This window comes from Abramis brama (assembly GCF_963993115.1).
Source record: "Abramis brama genome assembly, chromosome: 15".
In the NCBI taxonomy this organism is placed as follows: domain Eukaryota; kingdom Metazoa; phylum Chordata; class Actinopteri; order Cypriniformes; family Leuciscidae; genus Abramis; species Abramis brama.
Genome location: NC_139977.1, coordinates 29,408,875 through 29,433,067, shown reverse-complemented (window position 1 = coordinate 29,433,067; position 24,193 = coordinate 29,408,875). Strand labels below are relative to the sequence as shown.

The window sequence follows — 24,193 nt, the reverse complement described above, 5'->3', positions numbered from 1 at the left end:
TAAATACGCGAAATATATGAATGGATTGCTCATTTATGTTAGATTTCTGTTACAAAACATTCAGTGTGTTAGATATAAATATAAGAAATAATGGTACGTGTTCAAATAGGTCTGTTAAGGTAAAAAAAGAGAGTAAAATACTAAAATAAATAAACGAATTAATTAAAAATGTATTTGCTTTATAGACTCATTGGTCGACGGATTTGATAGACAGCTCATCGCCCCGCCTCTTCTTCCGGAATACTCCATTGACCAACATGGCGCTCGTAAGAAGTGTCTACAATTTGCTCTTCAGGAGAACGTCAACTTTCGCCATAACCATCATGGTGGGCGCTGTTGTCTTCGAGAGGGTGTTTGATCAGGCTGGAGATGCGGTATTTGAAAGCATAAATCGGGGGGTAAGTTATTTTTCCATTGAATTTAGTTGATATCTTCATGACCCACCGGCAGACTGACCTTGATTAGCCCGCTGGCTAACGTTAACTACAACCAAATATTCAGTGGGATCATGAAAATATAGACCTTAACTTAAACCTATAAAAACACATCTCAGTTTGATAATAATATAATTTTATCCTAATAATGATCAGATCTTATAAAAACAATTTAAGGGCATTATTATTATACAACACTGTGATGCTAAGTCTACATTTCGAGTGTCTGTACAATCTGAGTATAAATTATGTATCTGTAATGTGTTCTGCTCACCATGTGTGATCTAATTGTGTGTTGTTGTTTTTTTGTAGAAACTCTGGAAAGACATCAAACACAATTATGAAGTGAAGGAAGAATAATCATGCTTTGATGTGGAGCCTTCATTCTGCCATCATCCCATTTCCTGATGTGACCCTGTTGTATGGTCCACCGGCTTTTGCAGTGTCTTCGGCCACCATCGTCCATCTTCCAGCCGGATTGTCCTGGGGACATAGACATTTACCGATACCTGTTAAAATGTCACGTGACCACCTGTTATTGTGTGACGTGTCACATTCTTCATGATTTGTAAATGTGTTGCTAACTTAATTCTGTATGAATAAACTCAATGACCCAGAATCATTTAAAATCTGGTGGTTCATTTGTATAGGGATTTCAGGTGCTGTTTAATAGAGTGGTGCAGTTCAGAACCCAGATGACTAATTCACTGCTGGCTCCTTCGAGATTTTCCTATGGGGTTTTCAGTTTATGAGTTAAAAAAAGGTCTACCGTAAATATACTTTGACGTTTTGTTCTAGAACGTAAACTGCATACACTCACACCTAACTCACCTAAGCCTAACTCACACCTCAAACGTGCTTATCTAGTAACTTGTACGTTTTTAAAATTAAATGTTATATTTGCAACAGACCTTGTTTTACTCGTACATTGAAATTCCCCATTAAAAAAAACCATTGAAAAATCTCAAAGGAACCAGTGGCAAATTAGTCTTAAGTGTTCGGACGTCATAACTGGAAATTTAGGAGGCGTTTATTTAAAACTTTAAACTAAAAACTGAAAACTTTTTCATTTACACGACAGTGTTCTGGGGCCTGAAAACGGGTTTCAAAGTGCACGTTTTTGAAAATGATACTGTTATCGTCTCCATGAAAACTACAAAAACACGATTTTATGAAAATGTTCAGGCTATAGGTGTGCGGTTTTTTTTTTTTTTTGGTGACATCGCCATCTACTGGCCAGGCTTTTGAATAACAGCGTTTTTAGTCTTTTTCACGGATCCATGTGGACGGGATCGCAACGTCGTCTGTATGCAAAACTTTTCAAAAACGCAAATGAAAAACTTTTAATTTTTAGTACATTGTTGTCGTGTAAACGTACCCTTAGGGGCTGTTTACACGACACCGTTTTCAACTAAAAGCTTAAAACTTTTTGTGCGTTTTGGCCGTTCATTTACACGAGTCACGACAATGGCATTTTGGGGACCTGAAAACGCAAACTTTTGAAAATAGGTTTCAAAGTGCAAGTTTTTGAAAATGATTCCGTTATCTTTACAAAGTGACATAGCCAACTACTGGCCTGGCATAAATAATACAGCGTTTTTAGTCGTTTTCGCAGATTTGTGTGAATGGGAATCATTTTGACAACGTCGTCTGTATGCAAAAAACAAAATGGAAAAACTTCCGTTTTTAGTATATTGTGATCATGTAAACGTACCCTAAGTTTATTTGCAACATGTATTTCACCAGACTATAAATCCCATCAAACCAATATGCAACTGTGAAGCATTTCATAGTGATGGAGGTGACTTCACAGAATATAGCCTGCTTTAAGATAGACTGACCACTTGGTGTCACTAGAGCACTTCTTAATCTCATTATGGCATCAGTAAGAAAAGTTTGCTCGCTGAACACTGATCTTTCTGTAGACAATTGAGGTTTGATGTTGTAGCCTACACAAAGTGAAGTGAGAAAGCTCATTCAGTAACCTCAAAGTGAGTAATGTGACTGGATAAGTAAGCAGTACTGAGCTTCTTTTCAGTAAACAGACAGGTAAAACCACATTCTGTGGGGTCACACTGGTCAGACATATGAACCAACACCCATGTAACTCATTGAGGTCAGGGAAAGGGTTTGTATTGATAGTCCTATTGTTTCAAGGTTCATTAGGCAAATATACAAATGCTGAGTCGATCCACATAGTAAGGTAACACATCTTTGAACGAACTTCTCTGATGCAAATGCATCCATATTTAAAAAGGTTTCAAACAGAAAAACGAGAATACTTCAGGAAAGTCATATGTCAAAGGTTTCTGTTTTGTTTGAGGTTGATGGTCACGATTTCTAATGGACAAACACAATAATCAATCCAATGAGTCATTAAAGTGTTCGAGTCATTGGCTGTGCAACGTAATATTGATTAGGAGTTCAGATCTTCAGCACTCGAGTCCACAAGCTCAAATCTATAGGGTGACAATCTGATATTTTAGTGTTATATTATAGTTTTATTAATATTTTGAACTAACTTTTATTTTTATATTTTCAGTTTAAATTTTTATGGGCTTTTGCTATTTTTATTTATTTATTAAATATTACTATAAGGTATTATTAGGTAATACTTATATTTTTATTTCAGTTTTTTTTTTAATTCAATTTTTTTTCCCCAGTTAGTAATTCTGGTTGCTCCAACTTTCAGTTATTTATATAAGTAGGCCTATATATTTATATATAAGTTTTTATCTAACTATGCAGTTTTATTTTAGTGAAGGAATTTAAAAAAAATAGTTTTAACTAAATGATTGTCCTGTTCTGCTTGTCATCACAAGCTAAGTTGATCGTAGAGAACATTGGCAGCAATGGTCTTCACAATCAACTTAGGCTCACAATGCTTTTGGGAAACACAGAACATGCCATTTCAGGATTATTTCTGTGTCTAATAATTTTATAATTATGTTATAGTCCACATATTTTACCAAAATAATTTTAAATTAAATAATTTAACAAATTTCATTGTATTTATCCAGTATCTAGGACCACACATTATTTATATTAAGCTTCACTTGTTTTATTTTAATACTGAGAAAATTAATCAGGTGTTCAGTACAAAAAGAACTGAACATTATTATGTACTATGAACTATGTAGGCTACTATGTTTGGTAACACTTTATTTTGCAGTGTCCTTGTTACATATGTTACATGTACTTACCGTAGTAATAACAGTAAATTATACATAATTACATGCAATTAACCCTCAACCCCCAAAACCTAACCCATAGTAAGTACATGTAGTTAATTATAACTACTCAGTACTTAAATATATAAATACACTGTAACAATGACACCTTAAAATAAAGTGTAACCCTATGTTCTATATAGTACTATTAACATATACATACATAGTACTATACAAGGGTGTAACTTTGGTTTGAGAGGGGGGGTGGGGTGGGGGGGGGGCACTGCAAAATAAAGTGTTACCAAACATAGTAGCCTACATAGTTCATAGTACATAATAATGTTCAGTTCTTTTTGTACTGAACACCTGATTAATTTTCTCAGTATTAAAATAAAACAAGTGAAGCTTAATATAAATAATGTGTGGTCCTAGATACTGGAAAAATACAATGAAATTTGTTAAATTATTTAATTTAAAATTATTTTGGTAAAATATGTCACAATCACAAAATCGGGGAACATTTTTTCGATTTGAATCCCATTTCCTGCATTTACATACATTTAGGAACTATGGTGATGCAAAATCCAAGAAATAATTAAGTTGATTATAATGATAAATTCTGCCTAAATGAATAGTAGGCTACTAAACTATGTATAATAAAAAGATGTCTTACTTTTTTATTGTTTAATAGGGGCTGAGACTTGAGATAATTATTTTATAAAGTCAAAAATGTTCACCATTAATGTTTTGTGTGTAAATAAAATTGAAATAACGTGAGACCCAATTTCCACTGTAATGTAAAAACAACATAAAGACAGTATATTTTAAATAATTGTTTAATAGCATCTTTTTATGAATGAAGGCCAGTATCACTGATATTAATATAGCTACTGATGTCTCTATGAAAATTATTTTTTCCCCCCAAATTTTAAACATTAGGCTTCAAAAATATAACAACTTTTATTTTAAGTGAACTTTAAACAATCCTCACATAAACTAATAAATGTCATATTTACCTGTGCCCTTCCTGTCTAACAGGTACGAAATATACAGAAATTGAATAAGGTTATCAAATAGTTATAGCTACAAACGTTATTTAGACAAGATCAGTGAGTAATTTGCTCTGTTCCCTTTGTTCTTTGGTTAACTTTACTGACTACAGAATTAGAGGCTGCTGTCACTTTAAAATCTGCCGCTGCTGGCAGGATCTCAAGCATTTAATTGTCTCATTTACTCTTGACTTTCATTTAAGATTTTATGTAACTCGTTTAAGACTGTTCTTGTGAGGATACTCGACAAAAACGGACATTTTGGCATAAATGCGTGTGCTATTGTTCGTTCAAGCGCGATAGAGAACTGGATTCTGGCGCGCTGTCTGTGCGTGTGTATGTGTGTGCGTCAGGAGCGCTACCCGCTCATTAGAACTTTCAGTGAGCTATTTTATTTTAATACTGAGAAAATTAATCAGGTGTTCAGTACAAAAGGTACAAAAATTGTTTAATAGCATCTTTTTATGAATGAAGGCCAGTGTCACTGATATTAATAGCTACTGATGTCGTGTGCATGTGTGTGTGCATCAGGAGCGCTACCTGCTCATTAGACCTTTCAGTGAGCTATTTTTAGAGTGTGGACGCGACGTTCCTGGACTCGGACGCGCGCATCGGCACAGGCTGTCCTGCTCCTCCGTGGCGATGACGGCGATAAATGTCCAACCTGTCCCCATAGGAAATTACCATGAAAACAACTTCTCCTTGGTCTTTAAAAATGTCTGACATTAATTTAGTGATCAAATGTAGGAAATATGATAATATATTGTAATTATAATTTAAATCTTTTCAAATTGTATTTCATAAACCATCATCTCAGGAAAATGTTATGGGGTTTCAAATAAAAAAAATGACTTTCTGTTACAGAACAGGGCATTGATTTCGTACATGTCCACTGTAGAGGACATCAGGACTTATCATGTTTATCAGGCATTTTGGGAGACACAACAAGTGAATATGGTAATAAGTTATACATCAATATTCCTATGAAATATTAGATATTATTATTAAAATGTTGCCAATTATTGCTCCAATTATTACACTTTTTCATTAAATGTTGCTCCAAGAACACATTAATGTGCAAATTAGATACAGTGTATACATTGCATTGAATGGGAATATTAATCTATGGCCATTTTACCCACATAATGCATAAAGTAAAATGGTGTATCAATTCATTCCGTTATATCTTTCATAACATAGTTGAGAATCATCTTTATACAAATTTTGGTTAAAAAATCCTGAAACCCCCAAATGTATTGGTGATTGAAACAAAAATCCCATTGGTTTTGCCTATACATATAATTTCATGTCATTTTATTTTTTATAAACAACTTAGTCCTGGTGTCCCCTAGGACATAGCATAACATATGAATAAAATATTATTTTTCAAAAATGTTTACCATTGGTTTCTTATGCTCTAAACAATGTGATAACATGAAAAAAAACAAAAAAATCAAAATTCAAAAAAAGTTTTTTTCTGGGTCTCAGGAGGATATACTATGAACATAGGCTGGCTCAGGCTGGCTATACTTAACATTAGTGCATGTTTTTTTTTTTTTATTGCAGAACTTACACATAATTACAAGCTCAGGGAAGTGAAGCAAGGTTGCATCTCTTACGAAAAAATAAATACAAATAAATAAATATCCTGGATTTGCATACAGCACATTATATAATTATACATACAAAAAAAGAAAAGAAAAGCATAACAACAAGGTTAAGTCATATCTTTGAATAAATCATCATAATGCATAAAAAATTTTGCACTTTTTTTGTTATTTATAGGTCTAAGGGATGAAATAAAAGAATTAAGGTCAGCAAGAAAAAGAGGACATTAGTACATGTAATGACCATAGACTGTAATGACGCAATGAACCAGTCTTTCTCGTCACAGATCATAAGCCAATCGCCACTCAGAACGCGCTGAAAACACTTTGCATATTTTCAGGGCGCGCTTTAATGACCCTCCCGTCCGGGGGTGGTTCCATCTCATTCATCTAGAAAACTCCATCGTTACACGTGCCACTCATAGATACCACTGCAATATTTCCTCTATCATATCACCCTTCATCAAACATGTCTTACTCTAAAGTTATCCCCGCTTTGGCCAGGGTAAAGCCGGGTCAGTTGTTAGGCTCGAGGCTTCGGTCCACGGCAGCATCCACGCAGCACAAAGAGCTGAAGACGGAAGACCGGCTGGACCCGAGCTGTACTATCGTGGAGAAGCCCTGCGATGTGGACCTCATCAGCGGGAAACCGCACACTGACAGCCAGAAGATCTCCGTGGACTTCGACAACACACAAGAAGCCTATAAGAGCAAAGACACCCTGGAGCTGCTCAGAAGCCTGCTGGTGTTCAAACTCTGCACCTTTGACTTCCTGGTCGACAAAAATAAGGAGGCGAGTTACTTTTGATTTTTGAAAAACTTTTAGTTGCATCGACTGCTTTTTCTCTCTCCTTGAAGAGTGTTATTTGAAAGCACACAATTTATTTGATTTATTAGATCAATATTATTTGAATGCACCCAATAAATGAATAAATGTATTAATTTTTTATTTTATTTGACATTTTCAGAGATGTGTGGTTTTAGAATGTGTGTGTGTGTGTGTGGATATATATATATGTGTGTATGTATATGTGTGTGTATATTTTAGGGATGTACTGATATGAAAATTTGTCCGATACCGATAATTCTTTATATTTGAAAGCTGATAACCGATATATTGGCCTTTAAATCTAAATCCAAATTTTATATCATTTATATAAAAAAACAAAAGTCTCACCATTAAAAGCATGTCCCAAGCACAATTATAATGATGTTCTCATTATAATTTTATGTAGCCTATATGACAGTTCCACTGCACATGTTGCTCTCAGCTGTATTTTCCTTTTTTGAAGCGATTCCAATCATATTTCAAGCAATTCAAAACCATCATGGTGAACTGTGCGCATTTGAAGTGTCTCAGCTGTAGGAAATAATGCCGATATATATCGTGCATCCCTAATATATAAATACATGTGTGTGTGTATGTATGTATATGTGTATATGAAGAGTTCAGATGCAAAAGCCTCTAAGTGCCACCAGAAATTTTCTTCTAGAATGATAATTTTTATCAAGCTCGTATATTTAAATTCAGTAATTTCACTTAAATGACAATTAATAGGTAATTTGCATTGTCATTTAAGTGAAATTACTGAACTTATATATATATATATATATATATATATATATAAACACATACATGTATAATATTAATATATAATATGTATGTAAAATTTTTCTTATAATGTTTCTCATTTTTATTTATTTATATTAGAAACTAATGTAGGCAACTTGTCTGTTTTATTTATTTATTATATTCCTCACTTTTCCTCATCCGCAGCTGATGGACCTCAGTAAAAAGGTTTTTGGCCAGCGGCTCTTCGAGAAACTAATGAAAATGACCTTCTACGGTCAGTTCGTCGCGGGTGAGGACCAGAACTCCATCAAACCTCTGATTGAGAAGAACCAGGCGTTTGGCGTGGGCTCGGTTCTGGACTACAGCGTAGAGGAGGACCTGACTCAAGAAGAGGCTGAGAAGAAGGAGATGGAGTGAGTATCAACCAAAGAGTTTGTTTTCCTTTCATTTATCCTTCTGTTCGATCAGATCGAGACTCTTAAGTCCACATCAGAAATATCAGATCTTAACCCGGATGCCAGATCATGTCAGAAGATTTCCATTTTAGTCTGGCATCAAAAACCAGTAAAGCCAGTCAACAGCAAGTCTTCTCCTATACCCAAAACAGTCTTCTATCAGCCGGAGAGTTTGACTGAGAAGCCAAGGGCAGAAAACAGCAGATGAAGTGATGGTAAAAAATCAGCAGTTTATTGAATAAACTTGCGTAATCATGTATAGGAATGACATGACATTTCATTGTTTTGAAACAATGTCACCCCTTTGACTGCAGTGCACTAGTGTAAATGGTCTCTGATTACACTCTTCCCCATTGGTCAGTTTCAGCCATGGCCCACCGTCTGATTGGCTCATAAAGGGAGGTGTTTTTCCTCCTCCTCTTCAGGAATGCAGTCACATGAGGCTGAGCCAGGAAACTCAGGCCAGCATATTGAGAAACTCAGAGCCAGTCACGATCATTTGACATTTGAAGGTGTGGCACACATAGTATAAAAATCAGTTTTTAAATGAGGTTAATGCTTTATTCAGGACTACTTTTTGAGCTTCCAGTTTAATATATCCCTTTCAGAATCAGTCAGGGCTCACAAGTTTCTATAACACAAAAGGGAGGCTTGTTTCAAGCCAGTCCCGTGGGAAAGTGCTCACATTTCGTTCGGTGGAAAAAGAGTAACCATACACACACACACTGAATAGGTTATATAAGGTGTTTTGGGTTAGACGAGACCTAGTATTTAATTAGCACTTGGAAAACAAAAGGTTCAGAACAGATGCAAAAGCTTTTTAGGAACGCTGAGCCGTTGTTCATGTGACTAACATGTGAATAGGACTGACCGGAAGAATCACAAAGCAATAAATGGAATTACATCTATTACAATAATACCATATTCAAAAACATGGTTATCAAAGATATAGATACAGTTCTCTGTAATATGAAATTATTGGGATACTGAGAACTGGACATGATTGTGATTTCCCAAACAAGACAAAAATACTCCAATAAAACCAGTTAAAACATGCACTCAACTTCAGTGCAATAAAATTAAATTGCTTTAGAGTACAATTTTCATCTGTTGTAAACCATGATACACTACTATGTTACTCATGCTTGAGTTAAGAGTCTCCACTGTTATTCGGACATGAATGGTTCCGTAAATCAGGTGATTTATTTATTTATTGAGATGGTATATGACATGACAATCATGAGATTTATTTATATATATATATAATTGATTTATATTTTATTTTCATATATTCTGCTGCTATGTAAATATGTCTATAAAGTTTTATTTAATAATATTTTATTTCTGTTTTAGGTATTCTAGTTCAAGTAAGTTAAACTAAATGTAAATGAGAAATGTTTCCTTGGCAGCTAGTTTTTTATATTTTCTTTTATTTCAGTTAACATTATTTAAAGTAATGGACATTTTTAATTTTAGTTAATAGCCTTAATATAGGTTTTTATTTTAGTTTTATTATATATTTTTTTTATGTTTTTTTTTTTTTTTGCTTAATTTTGTTGTAATTTCGTAATGTGCTTTTATCTTTAAAAAAAAAATATTTTATTGTTAATGTTTTTAAAACATTTATATTTATTTTTTGTAAATGTTGCTATTTAGGTTTAATTTCTTTTTTATTCCAGTTTTAGTTTTTTATTTTCCAGGGCAACGTTTTTAAGTTTTTCAACTAAGTTATTTTAACTTATATTTATATTTTATTTTACTTCAGCTTTATTTTAATTAACAGATGTTTTTAATAGTTTTAATTAACGATCATAACTACCTATTGCACCTGCTAGAAAGATTCATCTGTGTATTAAAAATCCACCATCTCCATTTTTTAGCAAGCAGTATTTGCAGCATTAAAATAATTTGCGTTTGCTCAGCTGAACCAGTGTCTGCATTAGTAGCAGCGTCGATCTGATCACATGTTGCAGTTGTCATGCTTGCAGCCCTATGTCTTGTTTGTACAGAAGGTCAGGTCGAATACATACTTCTCATTCACATGCCTCAACTGAGCTTTCACATTAGAGTTGCCAGTTTCAGTTATTTGCATTGTGCCAATTTGCGTTGGATGGTTTTAATTTCCCTCACAGCCAGAGAGCTAAATTTCTAAACATTTCTAAATGTATCCGAAATGGATTCTTTATTGATTGAACTCTGACTGTCTGTTGACTGAGACTTGTGTTGCAAAGTGTATGACGCATGTGACTGAAATCCGAAGTGGACCAGCGTTTGTGAATCAGGCGTTTGTGTCACTGCCAGAGTGTTTTGCATCATTTAATGGTCCCAAGTGAATTTATCACCTCCTCCAATAGAGCTGACTGGAGTTCAAATGTAAAATGTCCCGGTTTAGAGGTGACCTGTTTGCAGAAACCTCAACTAGCGTTCATAAAACACAACTTTGTACTTAAACATTCTTTTTGCCTTGTTTTTCAGTTCCTGTGTTTCTGAGGCTGAGAAAGAGAGTCATGGTAAGAACAATAAATTGACTACATTAAAAATATTTGAACTAAATGAGAACATAAAACTATACATTGTTTTATTGACCTGTTAACCTGGCATATGCTATCATGATAAATGTAAAATTCATTCATCCCTGAGTCGGTTCAGTACGGTACAGTGTTACTAAATCTAAAAAAAAAACTGTTTAAGCATCCTACTAGGATTATATATTGTTATTTTACCACATTTTATTTACTTTTGTTGTTGCTTATTTTATTGTCTTGTTTTTTGAGTTGGTTTATTTTACTTTTGTTTTATTTTTTATTTTTTGTCTTGCTTCATTTTTTGTTTTGTTTTTATTTTGTGTTGTGCTGTTGTTTTATTTTACTTTGTCTTTTTTATTTTGTCTTGCTTTGGTTGTCTTGTTTTCATTTTGTGATGTGCTGTTTTGTTTTACTTTGTCTTTTGTTTTATTTTATTTTGTCTTGTTTTTTGTTTATTTCATCTTGGTTTTATTTAGTGTTGTGCTGTTATTTTATTTTACTTCGTATTATTTTATTTAGTTTTTATTTGATTTTTAAAGGGGTCCTATTTTACTTTTCCACTTTTTCAACTTTAGTTACTGTGTAATGTTGCTGTTTGAGCATAAAAAAGATCTGCAAGGTTACAAAGCTCAAAAGATATTTTATTTAAAAGAATCCACTTTTCAAGAACTACAATGAATGGCTCGTTTGGACTACAATGACTCTTATGAAGTCACAATGGTACTCATTTAAATAATCCCCGCCTACGGAATACGCAAAAAAGGGGACGAGACCTGGTGTTGTCGATATGTCAAAGAGACACTGTCTTTTCCACAACATTTCCAAAACTCATTTGTTTGACCCATGACAAACTTAGAGTGGTTAAAAACTTACTTTAAACACTGTTCCTGAAAATTATAACCCCAATGTTTATCTGTGCGCTGCACATTTATGGAGAACAGCTTGTTTTCAGTTGCTTTTGTAAGCTCCTGCTTTTGTAAGACAAAATTACAACAACAAAAAACACTTTTTTTAAATGTCCTGTGAAATTTGTGCTTGTTAAGCCTGTGCATGAAATCCGTTCTGCACTGTCCTCTTGTTCGTTAACATTGTCAGGGTCTGAATCGGGCTCGAATTGGTTTGAAATTGACACCATCCTTATTCATATATACACTAGAGAAGAACTCGCAGTTATGGAGGGGTGGGACATTTCCCAAACATGCGCTACGCCAATCATGACACACTGGGCCTGCTAACCAATCACAGCACATTTCGTATTTTGGAAGGAGGGGCTTCATCGAAATTGGCGTGTTTGAGCCAGATTGTGGAGAGAGGTGCCTTAATAATGTCAAATATGTGAAAAATAAAGTGCTTTTTGAACTATCATGCATGAAAACATATTCTAGTACACCTCAAAAACAAAATCAAGACTTCATAAAAGGGCATAATAGGGCTCCTTTAATATATTTTTATGCATTTTATTAGATTTTTGTATTATTATTATAAATCTGATGTTATTCTAAATTCACTGTAAATCACGGCCTCAAGGGGCTTATTTAGTAAACAATTGTTTTGTTGTATTTTCAGTGAACACCAGTGCATGCTTACCTCAGGACCACACGTGTACAGTGTTTGCCATTTTACTTCAGGGCTTTAGCGTTAATGCTGGAAGGGTGTTGGCAGTTTGTCAGGTTTCATCTGGCTGGGTTTTTAAGTAACGTTAGTAATGTGACAGGCGAGCAACACTTCACTTCAGCAAGCATGCTGTGTTGGCAGTCGTCGAGGCTGAAATAGACTGCTGTGTGCGTGTTATGGGCTCTAGTTGTTTCACTCGTTTAGACTGGTTGAAGCTGGTTTAACTGTGGGCTCTCCTGGTGAAGGGGCTGAAATTATCTTTGCATGCACATGTTTTTTTAACTCTGTGGGGTATTCTGTATCTCAGATGAAAGCCTTTCCTCTGTAAGATATTAAAAAAACATTATTCAGTGCAAGGTTTTGGCCACAGCCATGCATAAAGCTGTTCAGCATTAATGATAATTTTTTTTATTCTAAAAATGCATGACATTCCTAGTAATTTCAACATGAAATCAAAACTGGTTCTATTATCTTTTTAAATTATGTGATGCACAAAAAATACATAATTTATGGAAGTAAAACATTTTCATTGTGTGCATTCTGTGAGGAAACTGTTATTTAATTTCAGCATCATAATGATTTTCTGACAGCTTTTTGCAACATAATGCGACACTTAGGGAAAGTTATGGATGTTTCCAAACCAGCATCTCAAAAATTGACTGTGATTTTTAAAATCCATATTCAGGTATGGATCATCGTGAGAAAAAGTACAAAGCTCATCGGCAGTTTGGAGATCGGCGTGGAGGAGTGATCAGCGCTCGTACATATTTCTACGCAGATGAAGCCAAGTGTGACCATCACATGGAGACATTCATCGACTGCATTAAAGCTTCTGGTGAGAGGAATATTACTTTGTCTTCTGTGCCCCTATTTTGCTTATTCTGAATTTTGGATATTACCTTTCATGTAGTGTGTAATTTAGCTGTTTGTAAATATAAAAGGTCTGCAAAGTTTCTGAGCGGCCTAAAGCGTATTGTCAGTGATTCCAGTCTTACTTCCTGTAACAAATCTGCATAATTCCAGCCTACTTTGACCCTTGAACACTGCAGTTGTAGCTGATGAAGCCTGAAAGAGTTAGGTTTGTGTTGTCGACATGTTGAAAAGATGCTGTGTGTTCTGCACTGCCAGAGCAAATACACTTTGCAAAAGGATGAAGGTTCAAATTCATACGGTAAAATCGTTTCCGAGACGAACTGTAAGTGGTAGACCAATCAACCGACTGGGTCATCTGACTAATCAGAGCAGAGTACTGGACCATATGACCAATCAGAGCAGAGTAGACCAATCACAACAGACTGGGTCATCTGACCAATCAGAGCAGAGTAGACCAATCACAACAGACTGGGTCAACTGACCAATCAGGGCAGAATAGGCTCTCAGGAAGACTGAATCCTTTAAACTGTTTCAGACACTGTGAAAAATGAGGTGATGCTGCAATGTAAATTATGAGAAAATGTAAGTGTTTTTTTACCTTAGATGCATGTAAACCTAATGTAGGAGCCTCTTAAACAAAATTAGGAATCTTTAAAGGGGTCATATAATGTCATTTTTGTACAAGCTAATATGATTCTTTAGGGTCTAAATTAAAAGTTTGTAATATACTTTAATTAAAAATTCTCATTAGTATTGTAAGAAAACACTCATTTTACCTGGTCAAAAACAACTCTGTTTTCAGCACGCCGTTTCAGTGCATGTGTCTTTAAATGATAATGAGCTTTGCTCACCCCGCCCCTCTGTTCTGTGTGCACACCGTTTGTAACACAATAACACAATAACCAGAGCCCGTCTACGGACATTCTCTGACAATAACCATAACGCGTCGTTCATTATAAACGTGGGATTATGAATTATATTGAGAACGTCGTACATAGAAAACATGCCGTAATGTACCCGAGTGTAAAAATAGCCGCATTCATCATGAAGCGTGCAGCAAGCAATTTGTAAAGATTAATATAAAGATTAATATAAAGGTTAATAAAACGTTACACTCACTTCTTCTTCTGGAGGTGCAGCAGGAACACGAATAGTTGGTACAGATCATTTTTTCAAGAGCAGCTTCTTAGCAAATCCAGCTTTATACTGACCCTCGTTTGTAAAGCAGTCTGGTGTGAAATGATTCACGCAAACATGACAGCATTGACGTTGATCGTGGGGAATATTCCCTTCGAAAACAAACTCAGCCACTGCGTCTTCAGCGGTTTGGATTTAGGGACATCAACATGACTGCTCTGTTCCTTATTACACCCAAGAACACCACAATCGCTTAGACGCCATTCTACTCAGTGCTCCAGCTATCAGCAATGTTGATATGAGCAATGCCGTTGGCGCGGGCTATGATTGACAGCTCGCTCACGAGGGCGCGAGGGCGGGTCTGTGTTGAAACGCTGCTGTCAATCAACCATTGTGGGAGGGGCGTCGATTTTGTGACGTCACAAAATCGAACAGCTTGATTCAGGAGTGGGGGAAACATATAAGAAGATTTAAAAAAAAACACTGGATGGATTTTTTATCATTTTATGATGTTTGTGTACAGGCACTGCCAACACACATTTCAGTACAATCAACTTGTAAAAGTGCATGTACCATTATATGACCCCTTTAAAATAGTGGCACTTTAATATCAGGCTGTGTTCATTGACGTATTTGTGTTGATGTCTGTGTATTTCAGCCGGAAGCTCAGTCGATGGATTCTCGGCCATCAAGATGACCGCACTGGGCCGGCCGCAGTTCCTGGTAATTCTCTTTTTTTAACTCCTTCAGATCTCTTACAAATAAGCTGATGTCTGTGTGATTGATCTTGATTGGTTCTGTCTTATAGCTTCAGTTCTCTGAGGTGCTGGTGAAGTGGAGGAGGTTCTTCAACCTGTTGGCCGCCCATCAGGGGAAAGACGGCATGGCAATACTCGAGCAGAAGCTAGAACTTCAACAACTGCAGGTTTGTGTTTTCCACTCAAAGTCTATAATGGTTTATAACTGGGCAGTTTATAATGCGTATGAAAAGTAGATTATTTACAGGTTTTTGGAAAGTTAAACTAATTTAGTGTGGTCAATAAATTGTTTGCTTTCGCAAATTTAAAGACAACATTGCAATGCTATTATAATCTGTAATATGACATTGTAAAGTGAACAATATTATTCAGAAATAATATTTCCAGGGACAGTTTATTTAAGGGGGTCTATTTTGAGTGTACAATTATTTATTTATTTATTTATTTATTAAAAAAAGTGTAATTTTATATACTAAAATAAAACAATAAAAATGTGTGTTCTGTTCTTTGAAACGTTCTATTCAGATAATCCTGGAAATAAAATGTTTCACTGTTTCCACAAAAATAACGCGCAACACAACGGTTTCCAACATTGATAATAATAAGATAAAAATCGTAATAAGCCAATCAGCATATTAGAAGACTGGAGTAATGATGCTGAAAATTCATCTTTCACATCACATCACAGGAATAAATTAGATTTGAGAATATATTCAAATAAAAAAACAGGTGTTTTGAATTGTAATATTTCTCTTTTTACTGTATTTTTGATCAAATAAATGCAGCCTTGGTGAGCAAGGAGACTTCTTTCAAAAACATAAAAATCTTTAACTTTTAAACTGTATATTCATTTAAAAATGTACACATTTACATATATCTTTCTTTGTCTTTTTTATTATTTTGTTTATCTGCAGGACAGTTTGATCAAACTGGGAGTAGGTGCTAAATCAGATGTTGAAAACTGGTTTACTGGAGAGAAACTGGGTTCATCAGGGTAAAGTTCCTCATCTGTCACTTAAATTGATTTTCCCGGGCCCTGAAGTACACACACGTGTGTGTGTGTGTGTGTGTGTGTGTGTGTGTGTACTTGTACAACTATCTTTGTGAGGACCAGTTTGAGTGTTAGACCATTGGATTGAGGACAAAGAGAGTAAAGTGAGGACATTTTGGCCGGTCCTCAGTTTCTGAGAGCCTTTAAAGGCCCATTTGAGGGTCAAGACTTGGTTTTAGGGATAAGGTTATATGGGGTTAAGGGTCGGTTTAGGGTCAGGGTTCGAGTTAGGCACTTAGTTGTGATGGGTAAGGCTAGGGTAAGTGGCTAGAGATTGCATTGTGTCAATGAATGTCCTCATAAAGATAGATGTACAAGAGTGTGTGTGTGTGTATGTCTTTGTTTGTGTGTTTGACCATGTTTCTCTTTTGTTCTTGTAGAACCATTGATCTGTTGGACTGGAACAGTCTCATCAATGACAGAACCAAAATCTCCAACCTGCTTGTGGTTCCTAACATGGAGGTAACACACACAGGCACACACAAAAAAATGTGTCTAAAGCACACAAACGCTACTCCGCTCATACGAACTCTGTGTATTTCCAAAGAGTGGTCACCTGGAGCCTCTGTTGAGCAAATTCACTGATGAAGAGGAGAAACAGATGAAGAGGATGCTGCAGAGAATGGACGTCCTAGCCAAGGTATTATCACCAAAACTTCAAACAGTTACTCTGTAGATGCTGTTTAGGTAAATGATCTTAGATTTCTTGGACTGTTTGATGGTGGTTGGCACATCTAAAGTTTACATAAATGTTGCGACAGAAATCAGGCGGTTGCGCTTGATTTTTACACTCAGTGTGTCTGTGTGCATTTGATGTTTGACATTACTCTCTCAGAGTGACTTGACCATGATCGGACATTAACCAAACACATTTCTTACTCTGACGCAAAAGCGTCTCATTTTCCCTCTGGTTTGTGTTTGCACATCTGCTTTTTGACCAACGAGACTTTGATTAATAGATCAGAAGAAATGATTCTGGTGGAAAAGTATCGCTCAGTTAACCTTGACCGTACATGTTAAACGACACAAGAATGTGGTCAGGTGGACGATAAAACCTTCCCGTCGTCTTGCCTTAACTTCTTATTGCTTGGGAGACTATAGAAACGTCTGTTCAGGACATTTTAACAACTCGTTGTCACAAGACTGAGTCTTTATCTTCTGTGAGATAAGCAGACCAAAAAGCATTATAGAGGGAAATGTTTTTAAAAACACAATGTCAAACTCAAGGTAGAGTTAGAATAAACCAAATACAAAATGTTCCAGTTTTAATCTCTATAAAGACTGACACTGAGGCTGTTAAAATATTTGTGAGTTAAATGAAAGCGTTTTTATCTTCGCAAATGCTGAAGTCATTTATCCACAGCATTTCAGCTTGTGAATTCTTAAACTGAAACAATTCAATGAATAGACCACATTTATATGAGAACTTACAGTAAAGATTATTATGGTTTTGATTGGCCAAAAAAAAAAAAAAAAAAAAAAAAATATATATATATATATATATATATATATATATATATATATATATATATATATATATATATATATATATATATATATATATATATATATATATATACACACTGTGTATATTATGTAATAACCATTCAAAACAAAAATAAATACAAATTAAATACAAATTGTAAAATGTTTTATGTGTACATATATACAGTGTATATATACAAATAGTGTACTGTATAAAATACTGTATATATAAATATATAATGACATTTTGTTATAAAATATATAAAATTTTAAAGTAACAAATGTAATATTACATGTACTTTAATGTTATTGTTAAATTATATTTTAAAAATCAAATAATACAAATAAATGTAAACTTTGTTTTACATTTTATACTGTACAATATATACTTGAAAATATTTTTATTCTTTGTTCTTGCATGCATTTTATATAATGTTTTTTTCTTCTGACTTTAACAGTTTCTTCTTCTTGCTTATTCAGCTGTTTTCAGTCTGAGAAGTGTTTGTTCCTGTCTTAATAGTCTGTTGTTGACCATGACAGCAGGATTGTGGTGGAAATGAAGGTGTCCTGCAGGCGTGATGGTTATGTAACTGTGTTTACTGAAGTGCACTGTTACAGCTGATTAACTGTGTGCGTGTGTGTGTGTGTGTTCCAGCACGCTGTGGAGAACGGCGTGAGGCTGATGGTGGACGCAGAACAGACGTATTTCCAGCCGGCTATCAGCAGACTGACCCTGGAGATGCAAAGGATCTTCAACAGAGAAAAACCCAACATCTTCAACACCTACCAGTGCTACCTCAAAGTTAGTCGCTGAAACACACACACACACACACGTCCACACCCTCAAAATCAGCTGCCAATCTTTGCCACACCCAGACTTCTCATTTATCGTGCCATGATGTGGATGATTAAAGGATTACCATATTTACAATAACTCACACCCGAGTTGGTCGGACTGCAGCAAAATTGCGTTGCTGAGAAGAAAAACATAGATACGGTTTCCTTTGAATGCCGTACAACAATCAGTTTAAACTAAACTATGTAACTTTTTTGGTTTTCATTGACTGCATTTTAGTGTTATGAAGAGGCTGCAAAATGTCAGATTAGCAATGCTAGGAATTATTTGTTTTTCGCACGTGTTTGTGTGCGCGAGTATGCTTTCTCCATTTTGCTTGCGTGACGTTAATAGCAATATATACTGTAAGTCGCGTCATTAAAATAAGGTTGTTAACCTAAAAATAGCAGAGTAGGCTCTCGGAAAGCTCTTTCTTCTTTATAATTTGTGATTTAGGCTTTTATGTTACTTTATGTTATCTAAAAAAGTCCTGCAGCCTCAGAATGAGTCAGCATGATATCGTATTATAGTGGTAAATGACCTTACCTACAACTTTCTAATGGTTTTATTGCAATAATTCTGTTTCTGTGTGTGATAAATCCCATGACAAAGTCAATAAAATAAACACCTGTGCTTGTAGGAAGCGTATGATAATGTGTCTGTGGATGTGGAGCTGTCGCGTCGGGAGGGCTGGTACTTCGGCGCTAAGCTGGTCAGAGGAGCGTACATGAGTCAGGAGAGATCTCGGGCGGCAGAGATCGGCTATGAAGACCCCATCAACCCCGACTATGAGGCCACCAACAGGATGTACCACGAGTATGTGTCTTGCAGTCAAAACGCATATTTTAAATGAAAAAAAGCATTGATAAAACATATCATCGCACCCACCATATGATTTACAAGCAGTATTTTCATACTTTGATTGCTGTGGATTTTTGTTAACTTGTAGAAATATTGAGCTTTATAGTTATATAACCTAGAACATAGTAATATAGTATACTGTATAGTACAATAATGAAATACTGATAAATACTGTAAAAGAAATGTGTATCTATTTAAACCATGTGGTGAAAAGGACTTTTATAATGTCACTACCTTAAATATAATGTGAGATATAACTTGTTTTGGGGGTGGAGGGGGAAGGCACATATTTAAAACAAAAAAACAATTAATTCTTTAAGTAATTTTATTCCACAAAACCCATTATGTGATCCTAAAACAAGCATTTAATTATAAATTAATTCTTTAAATATTTTATTTTATTCCACATAACCTATTATCTGATGAAAATCAAATATATATATTTAAAAAAGGTAATATATTTTTGAATATTTGCTTTTCATTGGATAATGGTTTATGTGGAATAAAATAATTTATTTTACATAAAATATTTTATGTATATTTAAACAAATTTATTTTAAATATTTTAAAATTAAAATAAATTTAGAAATTTAAAATTATTAAAATATATTTTTAAATTAATATATTTTAGAACACTTAATTAATTTTATTTGATTCCACATAACCCATTATCTTAAGAAAAGCAAACATTTAAAAAATATTTTAATTGTTTAAATGTATGCATTTTATTTTATTCCACATAACCCATTATTGGATCAAAAGCAAACATATAAAAATATATTGTTTAAATGTATATTGAAATGTATATTGAAAACACAATGTACCATTTAATTTAGTTTCGCCGTCTCATCTCAAATGAATACTTTATTCCACACACCAAACATGCCTGCTTACCTGAGCTGAACTTGTTTTGCCCATCAATGTCACGCTACATGTGCGCCATAACTGTCCATATTTGCACACACATTGTGACGGGAATGTTCTGACTTGTTGCTACAAAAAGCCCTAGAAGCTTTTATTAACCATTATCTCTCTCTGTAAGGTGTCTGGAGTACATTCTGGAGGAGATTAACCTCAACAGGATGGCCAACGTCATGGTGGCGTCTCACAACGAGGATACGGTCAAATTCACACTGGAGAAGTGAGTCTAGAGCCAAGAAGAGATGCATGAAATGCATTCAGCTCAGTATCTGTGGCTAATGCTGGGCGTACGTGTGTGTTTTTCTGTACAGAATGAACGAGATGAGTCTCTCTCCCACTGAGAATAAGGTTTACTTTGGACAGCTGCTGGGAATGTGCGACCAGATCAGCTTCCCGTTGGGTGAGTGTGTGGGAAGGAACAGATGTTGACATCAAGACTTTGTAAAAGAGCATAACAGGTCCTCTTTAAAGCTACACTGTAATTTTTTAAGTTGATTCTTAGCAAAACACACTTTGTTCCTTCAAAATGATATGTGCTCATTAATGTGTAATTACTTCTACCAACTAATTAAGTATTCTCGTAAGCGTAGAATCTGCCATTTAGAATACATACGAGCGAGTCGCCCGAATGGCGGCAGCCATGTTGCGCCTCCATCTTGAAAATACATTAGCCAAAGAGGGACATACCTGGAAATTCAAGCTTCGCGTTTTTACACTCAGTGGCACCGTGACGAATGCGAGGGGGAGATTACTCGCGACTGCCGGCAGATTTGAAATAATACGGCCACCGTAGGAGTTATAAACAATTGTTGGTAGTCATAAACAATTTCACCGCTAGATGGGAGAAAATCCTACACAGTGTAGCTTTAATATTAGATTTAGTTTTTGGGCTCTACTAAACTAGGTTTTCACACTTGAATGTTCAAAAAACACCTTTACACTGTTGCAGCTCCTCTCGTCTTAGTCTGTCAGTAATGCTCTGTTTAGCTCCTGACTCTATGAAGCCCCTCCTTCTAAAAAGCGTACTGTGCTCTGATTGGTCAGCTGGATCAGTGTGTTGTGATTGGTCAACCGCATGTTTGTTGAATGTCACGCCCCTTACTATAACCGTGAGTTTCTACACACTACTAACTAACTCAACCAGGCCCCGCCCCTTTATTCTGCAAATGCCATTGGGTGGGAATTATTTAAATGAGGAATATTGTGACGTGTTCATTCCAGGGAGAAACTCAAGACTACAATGGAGGCGTTTCAGGGAGTTCAGAAACAGTGACACTGATATAGAGAATAACTCCCGCTGGAGTGACTTTGTGCTTTGTAACTTTGTAACTTTGCAGACCTTTTTCATGCTCAAACCAAGCGTGCCGCACAAGCCCTGAAAAGTGAAGCCAAAGCGTCTCGATCGCCCCCCGGTGACTGGTCCTAGTATATGTCATAAGCCCCGCCTCTCCGTGTTATTCAACGGGACGTGAGATCAACTAAACAATTAAATTACACTTCAAATATCTTTTTTCCAAAGGTGGTTTCTTTCATTTGCTGTCGTTTTTATCACGCTGATGTGAGTTCAAGTGTCTGTTTCAAAAATAAGTTGTTTTTTAGTTAGTTACGTGATGCGGTGTTGTAACGTCATGATTGACAGCTGTGATTGATAGGTTCTCTGAGCGAAGTAGTCACTGAAGCACCAACGGACATTTTTTTCGGGATCTTCGGAAGACTGAGGAGATTGTATTTACTTTATTTTAACAAGCCTCTTGTCGTACTGCAATAAATTTTTAAAAAAGTGTGCAGAATCCACTCTCCCTGAGTGCATTCTGCGAGAGTGAGGGCGGAGCGTTGATTTCGCGGCTTTACTTCCTGCTCACTACTGCGCAGGTCTGGTCCCGAGATCGCTACTGCGCAGACTCAAGTTCCAATATGTCAGCGCCATATCGGGACACTTCAGTTCTCATCAATGGAAGAGAGCGAAGGGGCGTTGTCCATCTTTTTTTACAGTCTATGGCTCAAACCACAACATTACACATGTTGAAATGTAAAACAACATTATAACATGTCACCTTTAATATTGATGCTGATAAATAGAATGAAATGTGCTGATGAAGTTTACCGGTGTGTGTTTCTGCGAACAGGTCAGGCCGGATTCCCGGTATACAAGTATGTTCCCTATGGCCCCGTGAACGAGGTCATCCCGTACCTGTCGCGCCGAGCGCAGGAGAACCGCGGCTTCATGAAGGGTTCGAAAAGAGAACGCAGTCTGTTGTGGAAAGAGATCCAGCGCAGACTCTTCAATGGACAACTGCTCTACAGACCTGCGTACTAAAACACACACACACACACAACTGAACATCAAATGTATTTAAAATAAGGACCCCCTCGCCCTACCGGTGAGCACAACCATGTGAGCATGGGGAACTCATCACAAAATGGACATTAATACATTCTATAGTTGTTATAGTTTGTGTACATCAGTGGCTGTAAAATGAACTAGAGTTAAAGACAACATGAAGGACCTTGCTTTTGCAATACATTTAACGTCTGTGATGTGACATGAAACAAAATTCAGAGGGAGATAATGTAAGACCAGAGCTAATCTGATGAAAAGCAAACATTTTAAATTGTATTAATTATGTAAATCTATATTTGATTCCGCATAAAACTTTGTTGAAAAGCTAATAAGTTAATTGTTTAAAAATATATTTTGAATTACATGAAACATTTCACTTTAAAAAAAAATTATATTTCACATAAACCATTATCTGATGCAAAGCAAACATTTAAAATGTGTATATATATATATTTTATATTTATTTATCCAATAAAACCCATTATCCAATGAAAAGCAAATATATAATAATATATTTATTGTTTAAATATATATTTTATTGGATTCCTCAGCAAACATTTAAAATATGTTTTAGTTTATTAAACAACGTGATACAGAAAGTTCAGAGGAAAATAATGTAGGATATTGGGTGAGACATGTTAAGTTATTAGTTATGAAGATAAGTTATGAAGTTAAGTCAAAGCATGTTTAGCAGATGGTTTAAGTCATGTCAGATATGGAGAAAGTTTGGGACAGTTACTAAGACTGTAAATTGAGTCGTTATATGTTGTCTTTAAATCAGCTCTCAATCATTCCACTGTCTTCACATCTCTGTGCGATTAGAGTCAGCTGTTCATCACTGGTTATGTTTGGAATAGCTCACGACCGTACTGCCGTTTACACGACACTGCTTTATATATATATATATATATATATATAGCCGCTGTTGAGTAAACGGTGAGGTCATCGTCCAGCTTAGTTCAGTTCTTGTATAATAGTGTTAATGCAGGCAGATCAATATTATTGTTGAATATTAAATTAAATGTTAAGTTTAATGTCCCCAACTAAGCAAGCCAAGCCAATGGCATCAAAGGTGGAAAAAGGCGACAGTGGCGAGGAACTAAAACTCCATCAGTGGCAGAATGGAGAAAAAAACCTTGGCTCAGTCGGGGGCCAGTTCTCCTCTGGCCAATGAACGAACAGTGCATGATTATGATTCAGGCAGCATTATTGGTCAGAAGTCAGACTGGTTTGGAACAATCACAATATTATTCAGTTCCATCCGGTTGAAGATCGGAGTCACGACCGGTATGGAGACGGGCGGGTTTGTTGAGGATCAGTGCCGATGGCTGTCGTGTCGATGAGGTCTTCACAGGGGAGAGTCTAGTTGACACAATCTCTGACACTTCAGGGATGCGTTGTGGTCGTGTTCAGGCGCAGGTCCACATCTGATCTGGATACGGGCCGGATCCGGCTGATTAAATCATGCGTTGTGGTCGTGTTCAGGCGCAGGTCCACATCTGAT

The 24,193-nt window shown here is 35.7% G+C and overlaps 2 protein-coding genes across 2 annotated transcripts; both read left to right on the top strand.

The window, feature by feature from the left end:
- The first annotated feature begins 233 nt into the window (after positions 1–233).
- uqcr10 (ubiquinol-cytochrome c reductase, complex III subunit X) lies at positions 234–1,053 on the top strand. Its single transcript, XM_084138200.1, has 2 exons — positions 234–398; positions 747–1,053. Exons 1-2 carry the CDS (start codon positions 258–260, stop codon positions 792–794), a joined length of 189 nt encoding a protein of 62 aa, XP_083994326.1. The 5' UTR covers positions 234–257; the 3' UTR covers positions 795–1,053.
- A 4,909-nt stretch (positions 1,054–5,962) lies between these two features.
- prodha (proline dehydrogenase (oxidase) 1a) lies at positions 5,963–23,180 on the top strand. The gene is made up of 14 exons (XM_084136598.1): positions 5,963–7,053; positions 8,038–8,246; positions 10,764–10,798; positions 13,113–13,262; positions 15,096–15,160; positions 15,246–15,362; positions 16,110–16,189; positions 16,627–16,708; positions 16,794–16,886; positions 18,387–18,533; positions 19,207–19,382; positions 20,470–20,568; positions 20,660–20,748; positions 22,475–23,180. The coding sequence occupies exons 1-14, from the start codon at positions 6,730–6,732 to the stop codon at positions 22,663–22,665; spliced, it is 1,857 nt and encodes a 618-aa protein (XP_083992724.1). The 5' UTR covers positions 5,963–6,729; the 3' UTR covers positions 22,666–23,180.
- The last annotated feature ends 1,013 nt before the right edge of the window (positions 23,181–24,193 follow it).

Excerpts from the sequence above, each read along its gene's own strand:
- uqcr10 (XM_084138200.1), top strand. The coding sequence starts at position 258 with ATGGCGCTCGTAAGAAGTGTCTACAATTTGCTCTTCAGGAGAACGTCA. Across the intron at positions 399-746 it reads TTGAAAGCATAAATCGGGGG|AAACTCTGGAAAGACATCAA; the intron begins GTAAGTTATTTT and ends GTTTTTTTGTAG.
- prodha (XM_084136598.1), top strand. The coding sequence starts at position 6,730 with ATGTCTTACTCTAAAGTTATCCCCGCTTTGGCCAGGGTAAAGCCGGGT. Across the intron at positions 13,263-15,095 it reads CGACTGCATTAAAGCTTCTG|CCGGAAGCTCAGTCGATGGA; the intron begins GTGAGAGGAATA and ends TGTGTATTTCAG. Across the intron at positions 18,534-19,206 it reads CCTACCAGTGCTACCTCAAA|GAAGCGTATGATAATGTGTC; the intron begins GTTAGTCGCTGA and ends CTGTGCTTGTAG.